The 20,051-nt window shown below is 54.2% G+C and overlaps 1 protein-coding gene across 1 annotated transcript; it reads left to right on the forward strand.

Annotated features, from left to right (window-relative positions):
* The first annotated feature begins 313 nt into the window (after positions 1-313).
* On the forward strand, positions 314-19,283 carry MAPKAPK2 (MAPK activated protein kinase 2). Its single transcript, XM_010724297.3, has 10 exons — positions 314-739; positions 14,049-14,188; positions 15,702-15,766; positions 16,208-16,287; positions 16,378-16,504; positions 16,901-16,976; positions 17,072-17,196; positions 17,324-17,409; positions 17,500-17,580; positions 17,891-19,283. Exons 1-10 carry the CDS (start codon positions 476-478, stop codon positions 18,032-18,034), a joined length of 1,188 nt encoding a protein of 395 aa, XP_010722599.2. The 5' UTR covers positions 314-475; the 3' UTR covers positions 18,035-19,283.
* The last annotated feature ends 768 nt before the right edge of the window (positions 19,284-20,051 follow it).

Genomic DNA, 20,051 nt, shown 5'->3' on the forward strand with positions numbered 1-20,051 from the left:
ACGGTTCTCCCACGCTTCGTACGTCGGTGGCATTGTCCCCATCTCCTGGCTCCAAGGGATCTACTTCCAGATAAGAGTTACCGGCAGGGAGGGCACTCGGCGGCCATCAACCCCTTCCTACCACCCCCCGCTCCGCTTCTCCCTGCGGGGCCGGGCCGTGCGTTCGGTTCCCCCGCCCCGCCGAGCGCAGCCCATCCCCGCCCCGTCCCTCCCCCGTTGGCCGTGCCCGGCCGCGGCGAGGCGCTGACATCAGAGCCGAGCCGCGCCGGGAGGAGGAGAAGGAGGAGCCGGCCTCACCGGAGCCTTCCTCTTCCCGTCTCCGCGTTCGGGGCCGGGGCGCACCGGCGGGGGGCGGCGGCGGCGGCGGCGCTTCTCCCCTCCCCGTGCCCCGCTCCCTGCGCCCGCCCGCCCGCCCGCTCGGCTCGGAGCCCTCCCGCACCCCGCGGCCCTCCCGCCGCCGCCGCCGCCTCCCGCCATGCTTTCCGGGGCGCCGCCGCCGCCCGCCGGCTTTCCCAGCCCTCCGCCGCCGCAGCCGCCGCCGCCCCCGCCTCCCGCAGCTCCCCACGGACCGCCGCCGCCGCCTCAGTTTCCACCGTTCCCCGTGAAGGGCGGCCTGCAGATCCGGAAGAATGCCATCACGGACGACTACAAGGTCACCACGCAAGTGTTGGGGCTCGGCATCAACGGGAAAGTTTTGGAGATCTTCAGCAAGAAGAGCGGGGAGAAGTTCGCCCTTAAGGTGCGCGCCGGGGCTCTCCGCACTCTCTTTCCCCCGGGGCTCCCAGGTCGGGTTCCTCCGGGACCCCGGGCGGTGCGGGAGGTTCGCCCCGCCCCGAGCCCTGCTCCTCCCGGCGGCTCCGCGCTGCCCTGTGAGCGGGGACACGGGCAGCGAAACTCGGGAACCGGTTCTGCGGAGCGGGCGGTCGAGCTGCGGGCGGCCCGGACAATGGGAGCTCTGCCTCCCTGCCCTGCTGCCCGTCCGGCCGAGTTGCTTTCTATTAACAGCGCCGGGATGTAGCTTTATGGCTTTCTAATACAAACAAAGCGAATAACGTCTGCTTGTGCTGCCTTAGGAGCCCGGGCTTGGTGGGATTTGTCTGGTGAGTTTGTTTGCTCTGGTGTTCGGATGGCAGACTGACCTGGGGTCCGTGCACTGAGCTCCATCGTGCCCACAGGTCTCCCCAGGCTCCATGAATCAGCGCGTAACAGCGAGCAGCAGCAGAGCATTTCCGTGTTACTCTGCTCATCCATTGTCTGTAACTTGTTCCTTAGCATCCCCTGTTTAGCTGTGGATCTTACAGACAGGCATTTTTGTGACCCGGAGGTTTCCTTGTTTTGAAATCACTTGTTGAGGGAAGGAAGCGTGTCTCCCTGCTGGAGAGATACAAGGGGAAGTTTGTGGAGATTGGAGCCGGGTGATGCGGGTGCAGGCAGCCTGGGAGCGCCGCGTTCCCAGCAGAGCTGCAGCTTTCGCCCACGCAGGAGCTGTTCAGAATCTCTCTGTTACCCTGAGGATGGTGTAGGCTAAACAGATAACTGTCTGGATCTGTAATCCCCACCTCTTGTTTGTAGAGTTGCCTCTCTGTTGCTCTCAGGGTTTGCCAATGTGAATGAATGAACAGGTGGGCTCTGGAGGTACAAGTGGCACTGCGAAGGTACGTGGGGACAGCATGGTGCAGAAAGTGTGTGGCTAAGGAGAGCCTCGTTCAACAGGCTGATGAAAGCTTGACTTTTCCTCCCAAAAAGCAGGCAGTTTCCATTAGCCGCACCCCGTTATGCTGCAGGGTGACACGTGTTGGCAGTTCGTTTGGGTGGAAATCAGCAAAATCCTCTTCTGTTTTGACAGATGAGCTCTTCGCTGCTTCTACAGTTGACTCAACCCTATAAAGCATGGATCCGGCACTTCCCTTTTGCAGTGCTGAAAAGGGGAAGGATGGAGCGGCGGTGCGGGGATGGGTGACACCAGGGCTCCTTCTGGGATGACTGGGGCTGCGCTGTGCTCCCACTGCTACCAGAGCACACTGCAGCTGTCAGGACTTAACGCTGAGTGCTGTATCGAAAAGCATCTTGCAGAGCAGGACTTTGTGTTATAAGTCAGGATGCCTGAGCAGCTCTTGGAGTGTGATGCTCTAAGATCTCTGCTTTGGAAAGTTGCTGGTCTTCTGCCTTCTGTCCCCTGTCCTGGCCTCTTTGCACTTCCCTGATGCAGAGAGGAGTGTTCAGCTGAGCTCTCTGGCTTTTCAAAGAGCAGCACAGCTGCTGCTGTAAGCAGTTCCTTCCAGCCCCTTAAAAACCGTTCTGTGGGGGGTTTGGGATCCCAGACAAGCTGCCCTGTGTGCACAGGTCTATGGGGTGACAGCCTGGGATGCGATGGGAGCTGACTTCATCCATCCCTTGTTCCGCAGTCGGGACGATGTCTCTGTTGGGGACCTGCAGAGGTATTTAGATTGGAATTACTCATGGGCTGCATCAGTGTGGAATGATGACCTAAAGCAGGATGCACAGAAGTGATTGCATCGAGTCGTCATGTTTCAGATGATGCTTAAAAGAATTCTGATGGCCTCTAGCCAGAAGCCGCAGCTGAAATCTCTTCGTGCCGCCTGCTTTGGTGGTGCAGCAAACCTTTCCATTCGGAACAGTTTCTCTTTACATTTTCTGTTCCAAGATCTCTTACATTAATGCAGTCCTCTGCTGGAGGGAAACAATTGTGTGTCTCCTTAGTATTAATGGTGTCTTCTGGTTACATTGTGCTTCCTCTTGGGTCAGGAGCAGCTATTATGTTGCTAAGCCTAAACAGAGAGATGCATTGAAACCAGCGTTTTGCTGAGGGTCAGTTTGCTTAAGAGCACTTTTCAGTGCTTGGGGAGAGCTTGAGCTCAGAGTTAGCGTTCCAGCAGCAATGAGAATGTTACAGCCAATTTTCTTCCAGTGCAATGATCCGTGGCAGAGATGCATCATTAAATGAAACAGTGCTGTGTGTGAGTTAATGGGTGCTAGTTTTATTAGCTGCACCGTACCTAGGTAAAAAGTGGAGCTTTTCCTTTACTTGTCTTCTTGATCGTTGTTTATTTTACTAGCTTCCTGCCCTCAGTTTTATTTCTCAGCATCAAGAAGGACCTAAAGCCCTCAGGATTTCACCTGCAGGGTCAGAGATGCACCTGAGCTGCTGATCTCAGCCCGCAGCTGCTGGGACCCTGTTGGGTGCACAGTGCTTTACTCCTGGGTGCTGAGCAGCATGGGGATGTGAAGACTATAGAGAAGTGATGGATGGAGCTGAAATGTGAGGTTTGAGTGGATTCTTACCCGTTTCTTCCTTTTACCTTGGTGCTGTTTATTATTAAGCAAAATTAGGCTTGTAACCTCAGTGAAAGTTTCTGTATGTAGGTCACTGCTGACCAGACTCAGCTGTGGTCAGGCTGCTGGCGTTATGTGATGCAGGATATGATGGTGGCACGGGGCTGTGAGCTGCAGATTCCACTTCTAGCTCATCTTTAGGCAAAGTGCAGGTGGGAGGTTGCTGTCTGAATTCAGCGTATGGCAGGGAAGTGGCAGGTAACCCAGACTGGAGAATGGGCCAAGTAGAGTAGGTGATGGGTTTGTTTCTTGGCTCTGTGTCATTGATGGAACAGTTTTCCTTTAAAATAAACTATCGGTACTCCTCACCCAAATTTCAGAGTAGGAAATCTTCACTTCTTCCTTCAGGTGGGAGAGCCTCAGGCTGCCTGCAGGGTTCTCCCCTCTCACAGATGGGTTTTGGAGCATCCTCAGTGCTTCAGGGCATGTTTGCGAAACAGTCTCAGTCTCACTCAGTCTCATCAGATAAGGTGAGCGATGGTTCCTCTGGTGGAGGAAGGAGCCCAGCACTTTTGTGGTTCGTTATTCTTCTGAGCTGCCTGTCCTGGAAGTAGGGCAGGCTGTATTGTAGCTGTATCTGCACAGTGCTGGGTGTGTTTGTGTAGCTGGTGGCCTTGTGGTCAGCCGTCATGGCTTAGGTGTTGTATGAAGACACTTAAGGAAGCAGAGCACCCTATTTCCCATGGCTTTCTCTAGCTTCATTTGAGATCATGTGCTTTATCCTTCATATAAACCAGCTGGAAAAATACCCTCGAAGTGATGGAGTGTGTGAATATCCTGGGCTTTTGCTCCAGAGGAACAGAACACACGTTCTGTCTGCGGTACTTCTGCTCCTGTGTCAGTGGTGGGATTTTTGTGAGCTCTACCATGTATTTTATGTAACCAAAAATGTATTCACTGTGGCTTTTTGTGCAACTCATAGTTTTAAAACCGTGGAAAGTATCGTGACATCACCGGGGCTTTTCCAACGCGGTGGTTTATTATCTCATTGACCAAAAGAGTTTACTGAGTTGGGTTTTGAGTTTATTTAAACAATTTATGATCGGCCATAATCCCTTCAGATTACATTACATGTTCCGAACAGTCATATTGACAACACAGATAAACTGATAACAGCCTGGGAGCCGGGGACTGACTTTTGCTTTGGCAAATGCTCAGGAAATGATAGGGGCCCTTTCTCTTAATGACTGAATGCCCTGGGGCTTGTAAAGGAGATCAGTGCTTCCTATGCTCGCAGGCTGGAAGGTGGGGGTTTACTGGAGTTGGCCATAAAGTGAGAGCCTAAATGCCTGCCCTCGCCCCAGGCTCACAGATGACATCTAGATAAGCCCGGTGTCCTCATGCCTTGGCTGGACTGGTCAGGAGAGCTCCAAGAGAACTCTAGCTGAAGAAGCATGGGGGGATGTGGGGGCTTGCTCTGTGCTGATGTTACGGGTGGAAGGAGCCTGCGTGCTGTGCTCGCTGTAGGCCCCAGGCCCGTGTAGGCCTTGCAGGCTGCAGTCAGGCCCCTCTCCCAGCCCGGCGTGCCTGGCCTCAAGTTGCAGCATTCAGGCAGCATGAGCTCACCTCCTGGTTTCCAAGAATAACGCGCTGCCTCCCCTCCCCTGCGCCGGGCTGGCTGCTCTGGGGCTGCCCCTGGGGCCTCTCAGGCCTGTGCTCCCCCAGGCCTCCCCTGCCGTGGCGTGGGGTGCTGCTGGGCTCCTCTCCCGGCTGTGGGGTGGTCAGGACCCATTTGAGCCAGCAGGTTGAGTAAGGAGAGGCTGAGGGTGTAGGTCCATGAGGATCAAGGCAGTCCTTCCAGCAGCCCCATGGACACAGTGCTACCTGATTTATTTGATTTCTTTGCCTTAATAAACCTGCTGGGAGCCCAGGCTGTCCCAGGTGGCTGTGCTGGGATGGGGCTTCAGCACGATCTGGGCTTCTGTCCATCCTGATCATCACCTGTGGGCAGCTGGCATTGCTCCTTAGCAGTGAGCACCCTGCATGCAGGAGGCGAGGCTGAGTCCAGAGAGCTCCAGCAACCTTATATGCTGTGCTGGAAGCACGTGGAGCCCAGCCACGGCTCAGCCTCGAGCCTGATGCTGCTGGGGAGGATGGCGTCATCTTCCCATGAATTAGTGCATCATGTTGGTGCGTGGCTTTGCTGTGACAAAGGAAATTCTCCCAGCGGAAAGGGCAGGTGAGCAAGTTGGCTCAAACAGCCTGTGACTGTTGCGGTGTTTGCCGTCATATGTAATGAGATTATTTAAGCTGTTGGCGTCAGGGATGCATGTGATTATGCGCCAGGGCACCCAGCAAGCTGCAGTCTAAACTAGAGATAAAGTTCAAAATACAATCTCAGATCTGAATGTTCCTGGGGTGTCCAGCCAGGCAGGCACTCTGCAGTTCAGCTCCTGTAAGACATCCCAGTTTGGGATCATTGGAAGGATGGACTTGTTTTCTCCATCATAATCACATTTGCTGCCTCTCAGTGTTTGCCCCTGCCTGCAGGCAGCTCCCTGGGTTCTCTTGGTGAGTTCAGCCCTTTCAGCTCTCCCTTAGGATGGCAATGTGCATGAGTTTGGACTGTCATTGCCATGTGCCTTTCATGCTGGAGCAGACAAAAGCTGCACAGCAGTAGGCCAGGGATTTGCTGAGGGGCTGAGACCTTTTCAGGCAGCCCCATCTCTGGGTTCTCATGGGGTGGATGTGGAGCATCCTCTGCTCTGACTCTGCAAAAATGAGCAGTTCTCAGTCCACTTTCCTTGCCCATGTCCTCTAGCTCTGAAACATGGTGTAGAGCTCGTGTAGCCTCTTGAAAGTCTCCTTGGACTCCCTGCCAAATGCGTGTTTTCAGGGAATGAACTGGAGCTGGGACTGCTTGGAAATTTGGCAGTGTGTTCCATCAGCCGCAGTAGTCGTGGCTGGAGCTGATAGGTGCGGGTGGAAGCAGGTCAAGCAGCACTGCTCGGAAATGGGCACGGCATCCCACTTGTCTTATCCTCAGTGAGGCTGGGGGAAAGCATGTGCAATCAGATCTAAGCAAACAGGGAAGAATGTGTGTTATTTCCAGCTTGCTGTATAAATAAATAAACAAACGGGGAGGAAGGCTGGCCTGGTAGCAAGACTGTTTTTATTTTAAGTAGTAATGATAGCCGTATTGTGTGCACCGTCTTGAAATTCAAGAACAGGTTTAATAATTTCTGTATCCATGTGCATTAGCAGAAGGGCAGGGATTGTGCTCGCTGTCTTTATCACTGTGGGTATCATGTCCCATCCCCCTCTGATGCAGCCAGGCTGCAGGAACCATTGGAGCCCATGTTGGCCTCCTCTCTGCTCTGCTGCATCTCCCTTTTCCTCTCCAGCCATTTCGCAACGTTGCTGCTCATGAGCCTGAGCAGATCTCTAAGAAAACATGGGCTGCTGTTGCACAAGTTGCTCTGCCACAGTGGTTGGATGCCTTTCCGTGGAAGGGGAAAGGGTGGGCTTGCTGGGAAGTTTAAAACCAAGCTGTCTCCTGGAAGTCATCAGAACTGGGCGCTGGTGTTTTGGGGTGTGTGCACCCTGTGCCATGGGTTAGGTGTGGATTTCTAGCTGTGGCACACAGTGTGTGGTGCCTTGCTCGTGGGAAGAAAGATCTGGGGAGCCTGCCTGAAAATTCCCGGGGGAATGCCTTCATCCGGCTAACTTGGGGGCTTGCAAGATTCTTGCTTTTTTTCTTCAGTGAGTTTCCCTGCAAGGAGAAATCTCTTCCCAGCACCAGGGACACGAGAGAGAGCAACCGCCCCGCGACTGATGGGAAATTCACTTTGACTCTTGGATGGAAGTTCAGAGCACAGGAACTCTCCCTGCTTTCCTGTCTGACATGTAAACATGCAGCCCTCTCCCATCAGCCAGACTGTCCCATCTGGGAGGTGGCCACACCTCGCTGTTTGGCTCTGGTGACTCTGTGGTTCGTTCTGTGTAAGCATCTCCCTCCTTGTATCCCCATTCACGCTCTTTATTCTGCTCTGGGGATGGAACTTCCAGTGTGTTATCGTGGGGAAGTCATCTCCCTGCCCGTGGCACAAAGTGGCTTTTCTGGAATTGGTGCAAAGCAGGACCCAAGAGCTGCTTCCCCTCATCCTGTGCCTGGGGGTCCATGGTGAACCAATGTGTTGAGCTGACAGTACCACGTTGGTTTGGTTTTAGGGGCTGGGGAGGGGATCGTCTGAGATGAACGGTCCCAGACAGCTCTCCGGGTGCTGGGGCAGTGGCAGTAAATGCAGTGATAATTTCTGTTTGTTCGTTTGTTTTCATCTTTGTTTAAGTGCCCCTGCTTTTTTGCTTTTATCCTTTCATCCCCCTGTCCATTGTGATGTAGCAGGCGAAACACTGGCTGTCGTACTTAGTAAGAAAACAAGGAACTTAGTACTTAAAAACTGCCTAGCAGTGGGATACTGAGCATCTGTGAAAAGATCAGCAAGTCTTCCCAGCGTGTGCGTGTTCTCGCTGTGTATTTAAAAGATGCAAGCAGATAAAACCTCAGCTATTGACTCCTTGCTCTGCAGTGTGCTCAGTGCTGGCCCTCTTCGTGGGAGCTGCTTTTAGACACCAACGTTTCCTTCTCAGTAGTGGTGAGAGGGGAGAAGGTTTTTCCTCTGATGGTGCTTTTGGAGGCGTGTGCGTCCCGGCGCTGTGCTGAATTATGCATGCTTGCGGGATGAGGTATTCCGAGGTTACGGGCTGACCGGGCTGCTGAGCCCCGTCCTGGCTCTGCCAGACCTCCCTGCCTCCCTCCTGCTCCCCGTGCCCAGCGTGGGGCTGCTGCTAGTGCTGGGAGAGCTAATAATAGCAGCTGTGTCCTGAGTGCTTTAATGAGGTGCCAGCAGGATGCGAAAAGGGCTTTTTAAAATAGAAGCGTAACTGTGTTTTCCTCTCAGCTGGAATTGTCTCACGATGCCTGGTGCAGAGGGGCTGAGCTCTGCAGGGGGGGTCGGGAGCTGGAAGGGCTGAGGGCTGGGAGCTGGGTGGGCTCGGCGGGGCTTCCCACGTGTGGGGACAGTTCGTGGGTGGCAGGAGGCTCCCGACATCACTGCTGCTGTGGCCCCAAGGCCTCTTTCAGCTCCAGTTGCTATACAAGGCCACGTGCAGGGATGGTGGGGATCTGCTGGGAGGCACAGCCTGCTGCTAGTGGGGCTGCTTGTTTGTTCCCACTGCGTTGCTTTGAGGTCAGGATTTCCTCTGTAATGCTTCTTGCTCCGGTGCTCAAGGGTACACGTGCCCATGGATTGCTTTGGGTTGGAGGGTTGCTCAGCTCTTAACCCGTGTGGCTTTGTTGCAAAACATTTGCAGTGTGCCGCTGTACAAACTATCATACGGATCCTGCAGAATGCGAGGGCTGCGGAATACCCCGGAGCAGCAGGAGGAGGAGCAGAGCAGCTCTGGGAAAGCCCGAGGAGCTTTTACGGTGTGGAGCGGAGGACAAAGGCGGAGGAGGGCGGTCACATCTCCGGGGGGAGCATGCTCAGGGAGGCAGCCGTGGGGCCCCTGCTTGCGCAGACAAAGGCTTGTTATGAAATCTCCGTGTTGCTCTTGTTCCGACCTTCCCCCTGCACAACACAAAACCTCCTTTCAATAGCAGCAGCGGCCGCTTAACGCAGGAGCTGGTTACATAGGGCAGCAGCCGGCCCCGTGTCCCTGGCAGCACCCAGACCACGTGGGGAAGGATGGGGGGAGGGCACAGCTCATCCCAGGGCATTCCCACATCCCAAACGTTGGTTTTGGGTATGGAAAGGGGAACTGATTACCTTCTAGGGTGATGTGGCACGTGTGGGATGCGTGTCTGGGGTGCAGAGCTCTGAGGTGACCCCCAGGATTGGGCTGCTGTGGTTTGGGGTGTGTGTCCCTGGGCTTGGTGTCAGGAGATGCTTGCTGACTGCTGGTGTTGACAGAGCCTGCCAAGGGTACAAAATGCTCTTAAACAAATCACCGTGGAGAGGACGGAGTGATGCAAACGTGCTGTGCGTCACCGAGCTTCAAGGGCACGTAAATAAAACCTTGATGATGCCCTGAATGGTGATAGCAGTTTCGGGAGTGCTGTGGTGCATCCTGATGGCTTTTCCCAACCCATCTGGGAGAAGGAGGCTACTCAAAAACAGCTTGAATAAGTAAATATGGGGTTCTCTGTGCAGCCAGGCAAAGGATTGCTCTGAGGCTGCTGGGGCCAGGGACCCAGAGGGATGTTCCGAGCTCCTGGTTCTTGCTCAGGGCTGGGACCACCAGTGTGTCTGCCTGGGGGGAACCCTATGGACTCAGGGCTTAAGCTGGCACCCTGCTGTGGCACTGAGATGCTGCAGTGTGGGCTGGAGCTGTGGATTTTCAGGCCATGCGTGCTGCCTGGGGAGGGAAGTACAAAGTACGTAGGTCAGAGCCGAGTTAATGGTTTACACAGTGCTTGCTTCTGTATTAAACACACCCATAAATATCAACCACTTCCTATCATAAAGGACATGTATGTGCTTTTCCATTCACGAGTGCAGCAGCTCTGATAGGAAATCTGATTAGACACATGGCTTCAGGGCTGGGATCTGAAGGGAGGGCTGGAAGCAGCCTCAAAGGCTCTGCAAGGAGGTGGTGATAAAGAGACTGAGTGTGAAACACTGCCTGGCCTTGGTGTAGCTCATGTGAGGGTGTTGTTGTTCACCTCTCCCCAGCTTCTCATTTTCCTTTTGCTTTTTGTAGTGCAGACCCTGGTGCTGATGGCAGTGCTGGTCTCTGTCTGGCCCCAAGCCAGCCAGCCATCGCGGTCCCCTGTTTGTCCTTCTCACCTGGTGTCACAGTGATTGCCAGCAGGGATGACCTGAGAAAGGGATGAACAGCATTTGAGGCATTCTGGGGTCCTTTCACCTCTATGTGATTTATGCCCTGCTCAAGCATCAGTCCACGCTGCTTCTGCTAGAAGCAGCAGAAGCAGGCTGGGCTAAGGTATTAACACACAGTGCAAACCCTACTGTCTCATTAGGACAGAAGAATAATGAGTGAGTCACCAAAATTCAGTATTTCTTCTGATGTACGGGATGGCGGTGAGAATAGGATCATTCCCAGACAAAACCCAGGAACCGAAAGGTCCTCTCATGTTGTTTTTCTCAGATACACGAAGCAGACACTCATCATTTGTCTCTATTAAGCGCTGCTGCCTGCTGTTGGCGTGCCGTCGCTGCGAGGCTCTGAGTCAGCAGGGCTGCCTCGTGCTGCCATTTACCTGCTCTGACTTCTCCCGTGAGTTCTGCAGCTCCATCCCTGCATCCTCATCCTGCTGTCCCTGCTGTGCCGATGCCCTGGGTACTTGCATGGGACCCTTAAATCGCTGTACTTGGATTTTGCTGCAGCGGAGCCAGGCTTGCTGAGCAGCAGCATCCCACTGCATGAGGCCCTGGCAGGTGGCTCCTGGTTAAGCCACAGCCTTTTTGCTCATTGCCTTTGTGAGCCCGGATGGCCTTTTGTTGCTGCCTGAAAAGCTGAATAGCTGCCACATCTGTTGTGGGTGAGGAAAGGCTCAGCAGATGCCCTGGGCTGGGGGCAGCAGGATGGGGGTCCTCGGTGTCCCCCTGCAGCAGGACCAGCCTCAGCTGCGCTGCTGTGGTGTTGCTCAATGCTTGCAATGCTCTTCCTTCCGGGATTTTGCTGGCTTTGCTCTTGCAGGGCTCCTTGTGAAAGCATCATGCAATCACCACAGCTCTTCCCACGGCATCCTGCATCCTCTGCCCGCTTGTGAAACTGCCAACTCACGTTGGCATCGCCAGCAAAACATGTGGCCACAATGGCGTGGGGACTGCAGGAGGTGTTTGAAATGGAGAGTAAGCAGGGAGGAGGAAAGAGTCCAGGAAGCTGGGCTTCCTCCCTGCTCTCCTGTTGCTCTGAGGGGGACTGTAGCTGGTAAGGGGGGCCTGGGATGCAGCTGTGTGGGGCTGTTGCTTGGAGGGTCCCAAATGGTGTGATGCTAAAAGCAGCAAACAGAAGTAGGAGTTGTCCTGGTGGGGCAGGAGCTCTGCAAATGTGTTGGCAGCTGTTTTTTTTTGTTTTTGTTTTTGTTTGTTTGTTTCTTTTGCCAGAGTAAAGTGTGAAGCACTGCTGATGGGGGAGCAGAAAAATAAAGATACATCTGGCTGTGGCAGCAGGCCGGGGCTGCTGTTAAATCCCTGAGCTGTGGGATGCCAAGCAAAGCATGGTCCTGCCCTGCTGGGTGCCTGCAGGGAGCTCCCTGCTTCCACCTGCTGTGACTCACACACACGACATCATGGGGGGTGGTGGGGCTGATTCAGCTCTGTCTGTGTGTGTGTGGGGGGGAAGCAGAGCATGTTCTGTGTGTGCTCTGCTCCCTTCCTTCCTTCCTGGCTCCCACCCACCTCCCTGCAGCACACTGAGGGTCTCCAAGGGCTCTCAGTCACTGCAGAATTTCATGTCTGATGCTGCTCTGAAAACCTGGGCAGCCCCAGCCTGGCACCGTGGGCTGGGGGCAGTTAACTCTTGAACATGAGGTGCTTGTCCTATTGCAGCCTTCTCTTTGCAAGCCAAGAAATATAAATATGGCTGCACCCTGGATAGCAGAGCTAAAATGGGGACATGGGCAGTGTTACCAAACACACCCAAATATGCTGGACGTAGAGCACACGTGACCGGAGTGAGCAGCAGACTGCAGAAAAATAGCTTTGTTTTGCAGCACTAAGATGGTGTTAATGGAATCTGGGGGCAGTGGTTAAAGACCTGAGCTACAAGTGGGAAAGCCAGGGCTCGGATTGTAACTGGGAATGGGGATAAGCCAATCTTCGTCACTTTCCATGAGTGTGTGGTGCTGTGTTTTAACCTGAAATGGGAAGGCATGAAGGTTTGTTGTTGGCTCCGCAGAGCTTGTTGGGGGGCTCGGCACCAGTAGGTGCTGTAGGGCAGGGGATGGTGGAGGTGGAGGTGGAGGAGGGGGTGTGGGATGCTTTCATAATGGCTTGGGCATTACCACGTCCCTTCTGCATCCCCCTTCCCCTCCCACCTCCCTGTGCCCGGCCCTTAGTGGGCACCAGGAACATTTCCTAAATAGACCCAATCATGCCCTTAAGGAGGCTGGCTGTGCTCTTCTATCGCATAGCCAGCAGGAAGCCGGAGTGAGGCTGGCCTGTTGGCTGAGCTGAATGGCAGAGGGTGTTTGGGAGGCCATCAGGAAGCTGTTTGCTTGCCTGTGGGTGCCTGAGTACAAAAGCAAATGTCACAAAAGCAAATGTCACGGCCGTGCTGTACAGGTAATGGAGGTGGCTGTCTCAAGCTCGTTAGGAATACAATTAAGCTCCCTGAAAAGCACTTTAAAAATTGGATGTATATTTTTGTACATCTCCTAGTTGTCTTGCTTAGAATTACTCTGTCTGCTTCCTGCTGTTCAATTTTCCCAGCGTGCAATTACTATTTGTTTTCTTTTTTTTTTTTTCCCCCTTTAAACTTCCTGACTCCCCACCCAGGCTGTTGGAGCAGAGCTGTGGATAACAAAGCTTTTCTCCAGGCCCTGTCCCAGCTGTGTGCTGCTGGAGATGCAGCAGCCTTTCCCCCACCATCTGTGATGCTGCAGAGAGAGGTGTGGAAATACAGCATGATTTTTCCTAAGGCCAACCCTATTCCTGGTGCCAAAGCCCCCAGTGCCAACCTGAGGTCAGGGCAGTGCGTGCTTTGCTCTGAAAAACCCAACCCCAGAGCTGCTGAAGGCAGGAAGGAAGATGAAATACACTCAGGATAGGCACAGTTGTTGCTCTATATTTAGAAGTATAATAATTAAGGCTGGTTGTTTATCCTGACGAACACGGTAATTAATAGTCTGTGGCAGCCTAGCAAATCCTTCCTGCACCTGGGAACTGTGAGTTGTCTTTGGGAAGGGCAAGGGCCTCATTAGAGGGCTGCTGCTATTTGGGGAACATCTGGCTGCTGCTTTGTCCCTTCCTCGGATGTGTGTGCTTTGGGCTCACGGCCTCTGGAGCTGCCTGTGTGTGGGGCCCTGAGCAGAATGACCCCACCATGAGCAGAAGGTGAGGTGTGGGGCCAGAGGTGGTGGCTGGATGCAGATGTTGGCCCCAAGGATCAGTGCCTGTGGATGGGCGGTGTGTGACTGCCTGGGGAGGATTTTGGTGGCACTCGGGGATGTGATGCTAACAAAGCAGCTTCGTAAGCACGGTGAGAAGTGGTGCTGGTTGGTGTTCTGGGGTGCAGGAATCTCAGATGTGATGCGGGGAAATGAGGACAAGTGGCTTGGGCTGATGTAAGGATGTAGGGGAGAAGGGTGCAGAGGAGCCCTGGATTCGTGGGGGAGCTGAGAGCAAATCAACCCCGTGTTAACGCACGAGCCTGGCTTCTGCTGGAGCGCTGTGGTACTGCAGTGTTCCCTGCTGGGCACAGGGCTGCAAACGGGGCACTTCCAGGCCATCTGCCTTCCCTGGAGCTGCTCTTCATTGGCTTTTGCTATCCACCAGGATCACTGGCGCTGGATCAGGAGCGCAGCTGAGGGTTAACAGGACGGGCTGCACTCTGTCACCCCCCCGGGTGCTTCTCGGAGCGGTGGCTTTGCGCTGCTCCCGCTAGATGGAGATGGAGGCATTGCATGCAGCACCGAGCTGTGCTCACACAGTGCCTGCCTGCCTTGCCTGGTGCCTGCTGCTCTGCTCCTCGGGGTGCTGAGCTGATGGAGTTCTGCCTCTTTGCAGATGCTGCAGGATTGCCCCAAGGCGCGCAGGGAAGTGGAGCTGCACTGGAGGGCGTCGCAGTGCGCACACATTGTCCGCATCATGGACGTCTATGAGAACCTCTACCAGGGGAGGAAGTGTCTGCTCATTGTCATGGAGTGGTGAGTGCACTGGGGCTGTGTGATGGGGAGGGGTGAGGTGTCCCACTGGGGGACACTGGCGCCGTGAGAGGTGTTGCACTGTGATGTTCAGGACGGACTTCCAAGGTGCCGTGTGCCCTGTGCTGGCTCTGAGTCATTCTGAAAACTCGCTCAGGCTTCAGGCCTGAGTTCTGGCAGCAGATGGGTCATAACCAAACTCGCTTTGGCCGAGCAAAGCCAGGCTCAGCACCAGGTGCTGGCACCCAGCGACGCAGTGTGGTCAGCAGCACCTCAGCCAGTAGCGCTGCTGAGCCAGCCTGCTTTGGGTGGCTGCTTGATACAACATGGGGAGGAGGAGGGATGAAGGGGAAAGTATTGAAACCACATCCCAACCGCAGCTGTGATTTAATACAACTTTCTTGCCAAAACCTCTGGCAAGCTGGTAGGTTGCCTGGGGGGGCAGAGGGTGCACGGAGAAGCTCTGGGATGGGAAGAAGCTTAGAACCATATCAGGACATGGGAGCTGCAGGTGGGATAGGCTGGGATGGGATGGGATGTCTGCCTGCATAGGAGGAGATGGTGGAGTGACGGGCAGTGTGTCCTTAGGGTGGAGACGGTGGGTGCTGCATGCTATTGTGGTGGCTTCCCTCTGTCCAAGGGGTGCTTGGGATGCACCTCCATGCACAGTGCAGTGTGACCATAACCAAGTGATGTGTGGTACTCCCGGGTGGTTTGGTGCTGTCCATGTTGCAAGATGTCCAGCTTGAGATGCTATCTGCACCAGGAAGGCCAGGAGCTGTTTCTGCTTGAATTAGATAAGGCTGAGACAGGAAGTGCTGTTATCCCTGTTCTCATGGAGAAGCGATCTCTGATCTTATCCTTGATCTGTCTTGGAGCTGAGCCTTTCCTTAGGGCATATGGGGAGCCCTCGAGGCCCAGGAGCCATTCCAGTTTCCCCTCCCCTTCCCAGAGCCTTATCTGTGAGCTGCTCTGCTGCATTGGAGTCCATTTCTGCCTCTCTCTCCATCCCATCTCCAAACCAACGTGAACCATGCCATGCAGATCCACTAGTAGAGCTCAGCTCTGCACCCTGCCTGTTGGGATTTGGGAGATGTCACCCATTCCCATGCCGGCACATGGCACCATGCTGTGCAGCCACCTGAGCTCAGCACTTCGCACAGTACGGGGTTTCCTCCCCCCGTGATAGTTGTCTCGTGAGCTAAACTAGGCCAAGAGGTACTCTCGCCACATTAGAGCATTTTGCTGTCTTTACTGTAAATGTGTTTTTGTGGCTTGGTGGGCAGACCACGTCCGTTCGTGCCTGGCATCTCTGCAGCGCATGCGAATCCTCTGCCCCTCTCATTTCTGGAGCACCGCTGCCTAGAAGTATCAACCTCAGAGTGGGGATGGAGAGGAGCTGCATCTCTTGCTGAACTCATGCAGCTCCTGGCTGGGCACCAAAGGGTCTGACGTTGCTCGAGTTGGGGCTGCTGACATGCTCCCTCTGTCCCTAACCCTGCTGCTTCTCTTCCAGCTTGGATGGTGGGGAGCTCTTCAGCCGGATCCAGGACAGGGGAGACCAGGCCTTCACGGAGCGGGGTATGGTGCCCACAGTGACCTCTATTCAATCCTTGAGCAATTTCTTGCTCCTTGTAGGAATGTCCCATTCCCCTTGTATCAGTATCAGGGTTTTGCATTTGGGGAATGCCAAGTTTGGATGTGGGTGCCCAGCCCTTGATCACAACTCCTGTTTTTCTTGCTCAGTCAAGAGCAGAGCTAAGGGATGTTTTCTCAGCATCCATTGCACTCCAGCACAGAAACACTGCCCCCAAATCCATAAAACACGAACTCTGGGGGTTGTGGTTTTATAGGGAACACATGATCTGTGGAATCACTGCTTGGGGGAGGGAGGTTTCAGGTAGAGGAAGCACTTCTGGCTTCAGCCATAAGCTTTGACTCCTGTTCTGAACAGTAACCTAGGGAACAGTGCCTGCTGTAAGTCACCTACAAATGCTTTTATTGGTTTCCTTGCTGCTTCAGAGGCCTCAGAGATAATGAAAAGCATTGGGGAAGCCATCCAGTACCTGCATTCGATCAACATCGCGCACCGAGATGTGAAGGTAGGAGCGGTGCTGAGCCCTGCCCTGCCACAGCACTGCTGGGGCTGTCCCCAGCCCTGCCCTCACCTCTTGTCCCTTATCTTCCCGCAGCCGGAAAACCTCTTGTACACCTCCAAAAGGCCCAATGCTGTGTTAAAGCTCACTGACTTTGGCTTTGCTAAAGAAACCACCACACACAACTCCTTGGCCACTCCGTGCTACACGCCGTACTACGTGGGTAAGCTGCTGGGGGCTGAGCTCTCAGGTCTGCAGGGATGAGGGTGAGGGGACCCCTCCTTGGTTGGAAGTTGGAGGGAAGCTCAGAGGGACCATGCTTACTGCCTGCAGCACAGCCCATCAGCTCTGCACCCACCTAATGGTGAAGCAGTTTTGGGGATGGTCAATTGCTGGATTGCTTTTTGCTGCTTTTGGGGTTTGCTGCTTTTTGGGTGCAGCTTTGCTCGTGCTTGCAGGATGAGCTGCTCCATGCGTGGTACTCTGTGTGCAGCACTTGGCACAGGCACTGCATGGACAACACTGCTGTGCTTGTGCTACAGCTTCATGCTGCAAGGTGGCACAGGCTCTGTGCATTGCACTGGAGCTGCACCCCAAAACTCACTCTCTTGTCCCTCAGCCCCTGAGGTGCTGGGCCCGGAGAAGTATGATAAATCCTGTGACATGTGGTCCCTCGGCGTCATCATGTACATTCTGTAAGTCAGCCATTCCCTCTCCATCCTGGTGGGGTGTCCCATCACCTGCTGCTTCCTGCTGGGAGCACACACTGATGCTGCCACACTCCACGCAGGCTGTGTGGGTACCCCCCCTTCTACTCCAACCATGGCCTCGCCATCTCCCCTGGCATGAAGAAACGAATCCGCATGGGCCAGTATGAGTTTCCCAACCCCGAGTGGTCAGAAGTGTCGGAGGAAGGTAAAGCCTGTTGTGGGGCAGGCTTGAACTGGGTTGGGGCATTTGGGGGGCTGCGTGCAGGTGTTTTGGGGCTGGGGGGAGCTGCCCTGGGACCTACCCGTGCCCCCTTCTTCTCACCTTCTTGCAGTGAAGCAGCTGATCCGCAACCTGCTGAAGACGGACCCAACTCAACGCATGACGATAACGGAGTTCATGAATCACCCCTGGATCATGGTGAGCAGTGGGATGTGCTGGAATGGGGCTGGGGGCTGGGATATGGGGATGGGACACCCCTTGCTGATGCTGCTCTGCTCCCCCCTGCAGCAATCCATGCAGGTGCCCCAGACCCCACTGCACACCAGCCGTGTGCTGAAGGAGGAGAAGGATCTATGGGAGGATGTGAAGGTAAGACTCTTCTGAATTGATTTTCTTCCTCCAAAAGCTCTGTGCTCTGGGTACTGCCTGGTTCTACCTTTCCCTCGTGCTGGGCAGGTCCCAGATTGGGCCAATCCACACTGGAATTGCAATTCAGTATAAAATTACGATGCAAATCCCAGTGGATGGAGTGGGCTGGAAAAATGAGCTGCGGATCCATTGGTCCCATCCCATAATTTCCTTATGATTGGGACTGGGGGAGGTGGCAGAGACCCCCTTGGGGTCTCTTTGGGGTGTCACAGCAGAGCTGACGGGTGCTGTGCTCTGCCCATCCCTGCAGGAGGAGATGACGAGCGCGTTGGCCACCATGCGAGTGGACTACGAACAAATCAAGATCAAGAAAATCGAGGATTCCTCCAACCCTTTGCTGATGAAGAGGAGAAAGAAAGCCAACCCTGCGGAGCCTGCTGCACTCCCACACTGAGGGCGCCTGCACCGCCGGCCCTTGAGAAAGCAATAACTATATATATATTTTTTTTAAGAAAAAAAAAGACAAAAAGAGGCAGACTGTTATATCAAGCGCATGGAATTCAGACATTTATACCAGACTAGTTATTTTTAGCTACTCACCTGTGTTTCTGACCTTTCTGGAGCAGGCGATATCCCCCCTCTGATCCACGCTCTCCAACCAGGGGGGTTTTGTCCTATAGGTGAACGACGCTGATAATTGGATTTTATTTTTTTCCCTTTTGTGAAACATTTTTGTTTTTTATTTTTATTGTGTTTTTCTTTTTTTTTCTTTTTTTTTTTTTTTCTTCCTTCCTTCCAAAGACATGGAAATTCCTGTGGTGACCTTCCTATAGGGTATATAACATAAGTATTTTTTAAAACTACTGTAGAGCTGAAACCCTGACAGCGTGCTCCCTGCGTGGAGCGCTGGCTTGAGGCAAGCTTTGGGCAGAAAGCAGCTGTGGGGGGGTTGCTGGGTGGCGTGCTGTCTCCCTAGCCTGGAAATCTGCTGCTTTAAAAGCACGCTTGGGGAAAAAATGAGGAAAAAAGTATTTTTGGAGCCCTGCCCTGCCTTGGAAGCCTTGCCGCTCGCTGGGGGCACAGGGCTCTCCGCAAGCACCGCGTGCGTCTGTGCTGCTGTCTGTCCGTACGTGGCTGTGCGTCGGTACGGGGCTCACCCCCACCCTGTGCCATTCAGTTCTGACCTCAGGGCAGGTGGGGGGCCGGGTTTGGGGGTGTCCCCCCCTGGTCTCCCAGTCTGTGCAGGGCAAGGATGCTTCCCTGTCCCCCTACCTGCATGATGCTGTGCTGGGGGTCCCCAGATGATGGAAGGAGGGAATGCGGTGGTGCAGGGCTGGGGTTTTGCTGCCCTCCAGTGTGGCTCCTATGGGGGGCCGGGAGCGAAGCCTCCGTCCCCAAGCAGAACAGTGGCGCTGAAGTCTTTAATCCATGAGTTATTATTATTATTATTATTATTATTATTTGTCACAACGTTTCACCGCATTTAATGTGCTCGGGGAGAAAGAAAAATGTTTTTTTAAGGCCATGTTTAGTTTTTAGGTGATCTTTTAGACACTGTATGCAATTTTAATTTGTTTTAAGAAACAGTTTTTATATATATATATATATATATATATATTTTTTTTTTTTCTCCCATCTGTTGGCTTATACTAACCTTTCTGGTCTGCTCTTCGGTCCTTTGGATTAAAGACTCTTACTGCGTCTCCCAGTCTCTCCTCCTTGCTCACGTGGCTCCCGGCCAAGTGGCTGCTTGGTGATGTCCTGAAATGGCTCCTAGGCAGCTGGGCTCCCTCCCAGAGTGTTCTTCAGGGACGCAGTGCTGCTGTCCCACCAAAGTCTCTTTGTTTGTGGATATGGTGAGATCTGGTGGCCAGGTCTGCCTGGATGATGCTGCAGGTGGAGTTTCTTGCATAGCATTGCTGCTGGGATGGGGGGTTTTGGGACCGTGGGGTTTTGGGGCCATGGGTGCTGCACCCAGGTGCCGGCAGGGGGAAGTACGCATCCGGAATTGTGGTTGTGCTGTGGGCACTGGGGCACACATGGTGCTGCCACTGTCCCCTCTCTGCTGGCTGCTGTCACAGCAGGTGACACATCAGGATCTACAGGCACTGGAAGCTGCTGCTGCTCATCCCTGTGCTTGGCTGCAGCAGTCTGAAGGTGGGGAGGAATTATCAACGCCCCCCGTGTTGCCCTTCTTGTGCTTCTGGAGGTGGAGATGCTGCTGTGCTGCTCCCAGAGGTGCCACTGCGGGCTGCTGTCGTGCAGCTGTGCAGGGAGGACAAGCGTCCGATCCCACAAAGGTGCAAGAAGGAGCTCTGGCAACCTCCTCCCGTCATCTTTGCAAGTGAGCCAAATGGGGAGGAGTCATTCTAGCTGCCAAGTTCCAAAACAGTGAGCTCATAGCTGCTACCCAGCAGCCCGCCATGGCTGTTTGCACAGCGTAGCTCTCCCCACGGAGCGGAAATGTGGAC

Source organism: Meleagris gallopavo, chromosome 28 (genome assembly GCF_905368555.1).
Source record: "Meleagris gallopavo chromosome 28, MGAL_WU_HG_1.1, whole genome shotgun sequence".
Classification (NCBI taxonomy): domain Eukaryota; kingdom Metazoa; phylum Chordata; class Aves; order Galliformes; family Phasianidae; genus Meleagris; species Meleagris gallopavo.

What these genes read in the sequence shown, in the direction of transcription:
- MAPKAPK2 (XM_010724297.3), top strand. Translation starts at nt 476, where the DNA reads ATGCTTTCCGGGGCGCCGCCGCCGCCCGCCGGCTTTCCCAGCCCTCCG. An exon ending in CCAGGCCTTCACGGAGCGGG is followed by an intron (nt 15,767 to 16,207) that starts GTATGGTGCCCA and finishes TTGCTGCTTCAG; the next exon opens with AGGCCTCAGAGATAATGAAA. An exon ending in TCGCGCACCGAGATGTGAAG is followed by an intron (nt 16,288 to 16,377) that starts GTAGGAGCGGTG and finishes ATCTTCCCGCAG; the next exon opens with CCGGAAAACCTCTTGTACAC.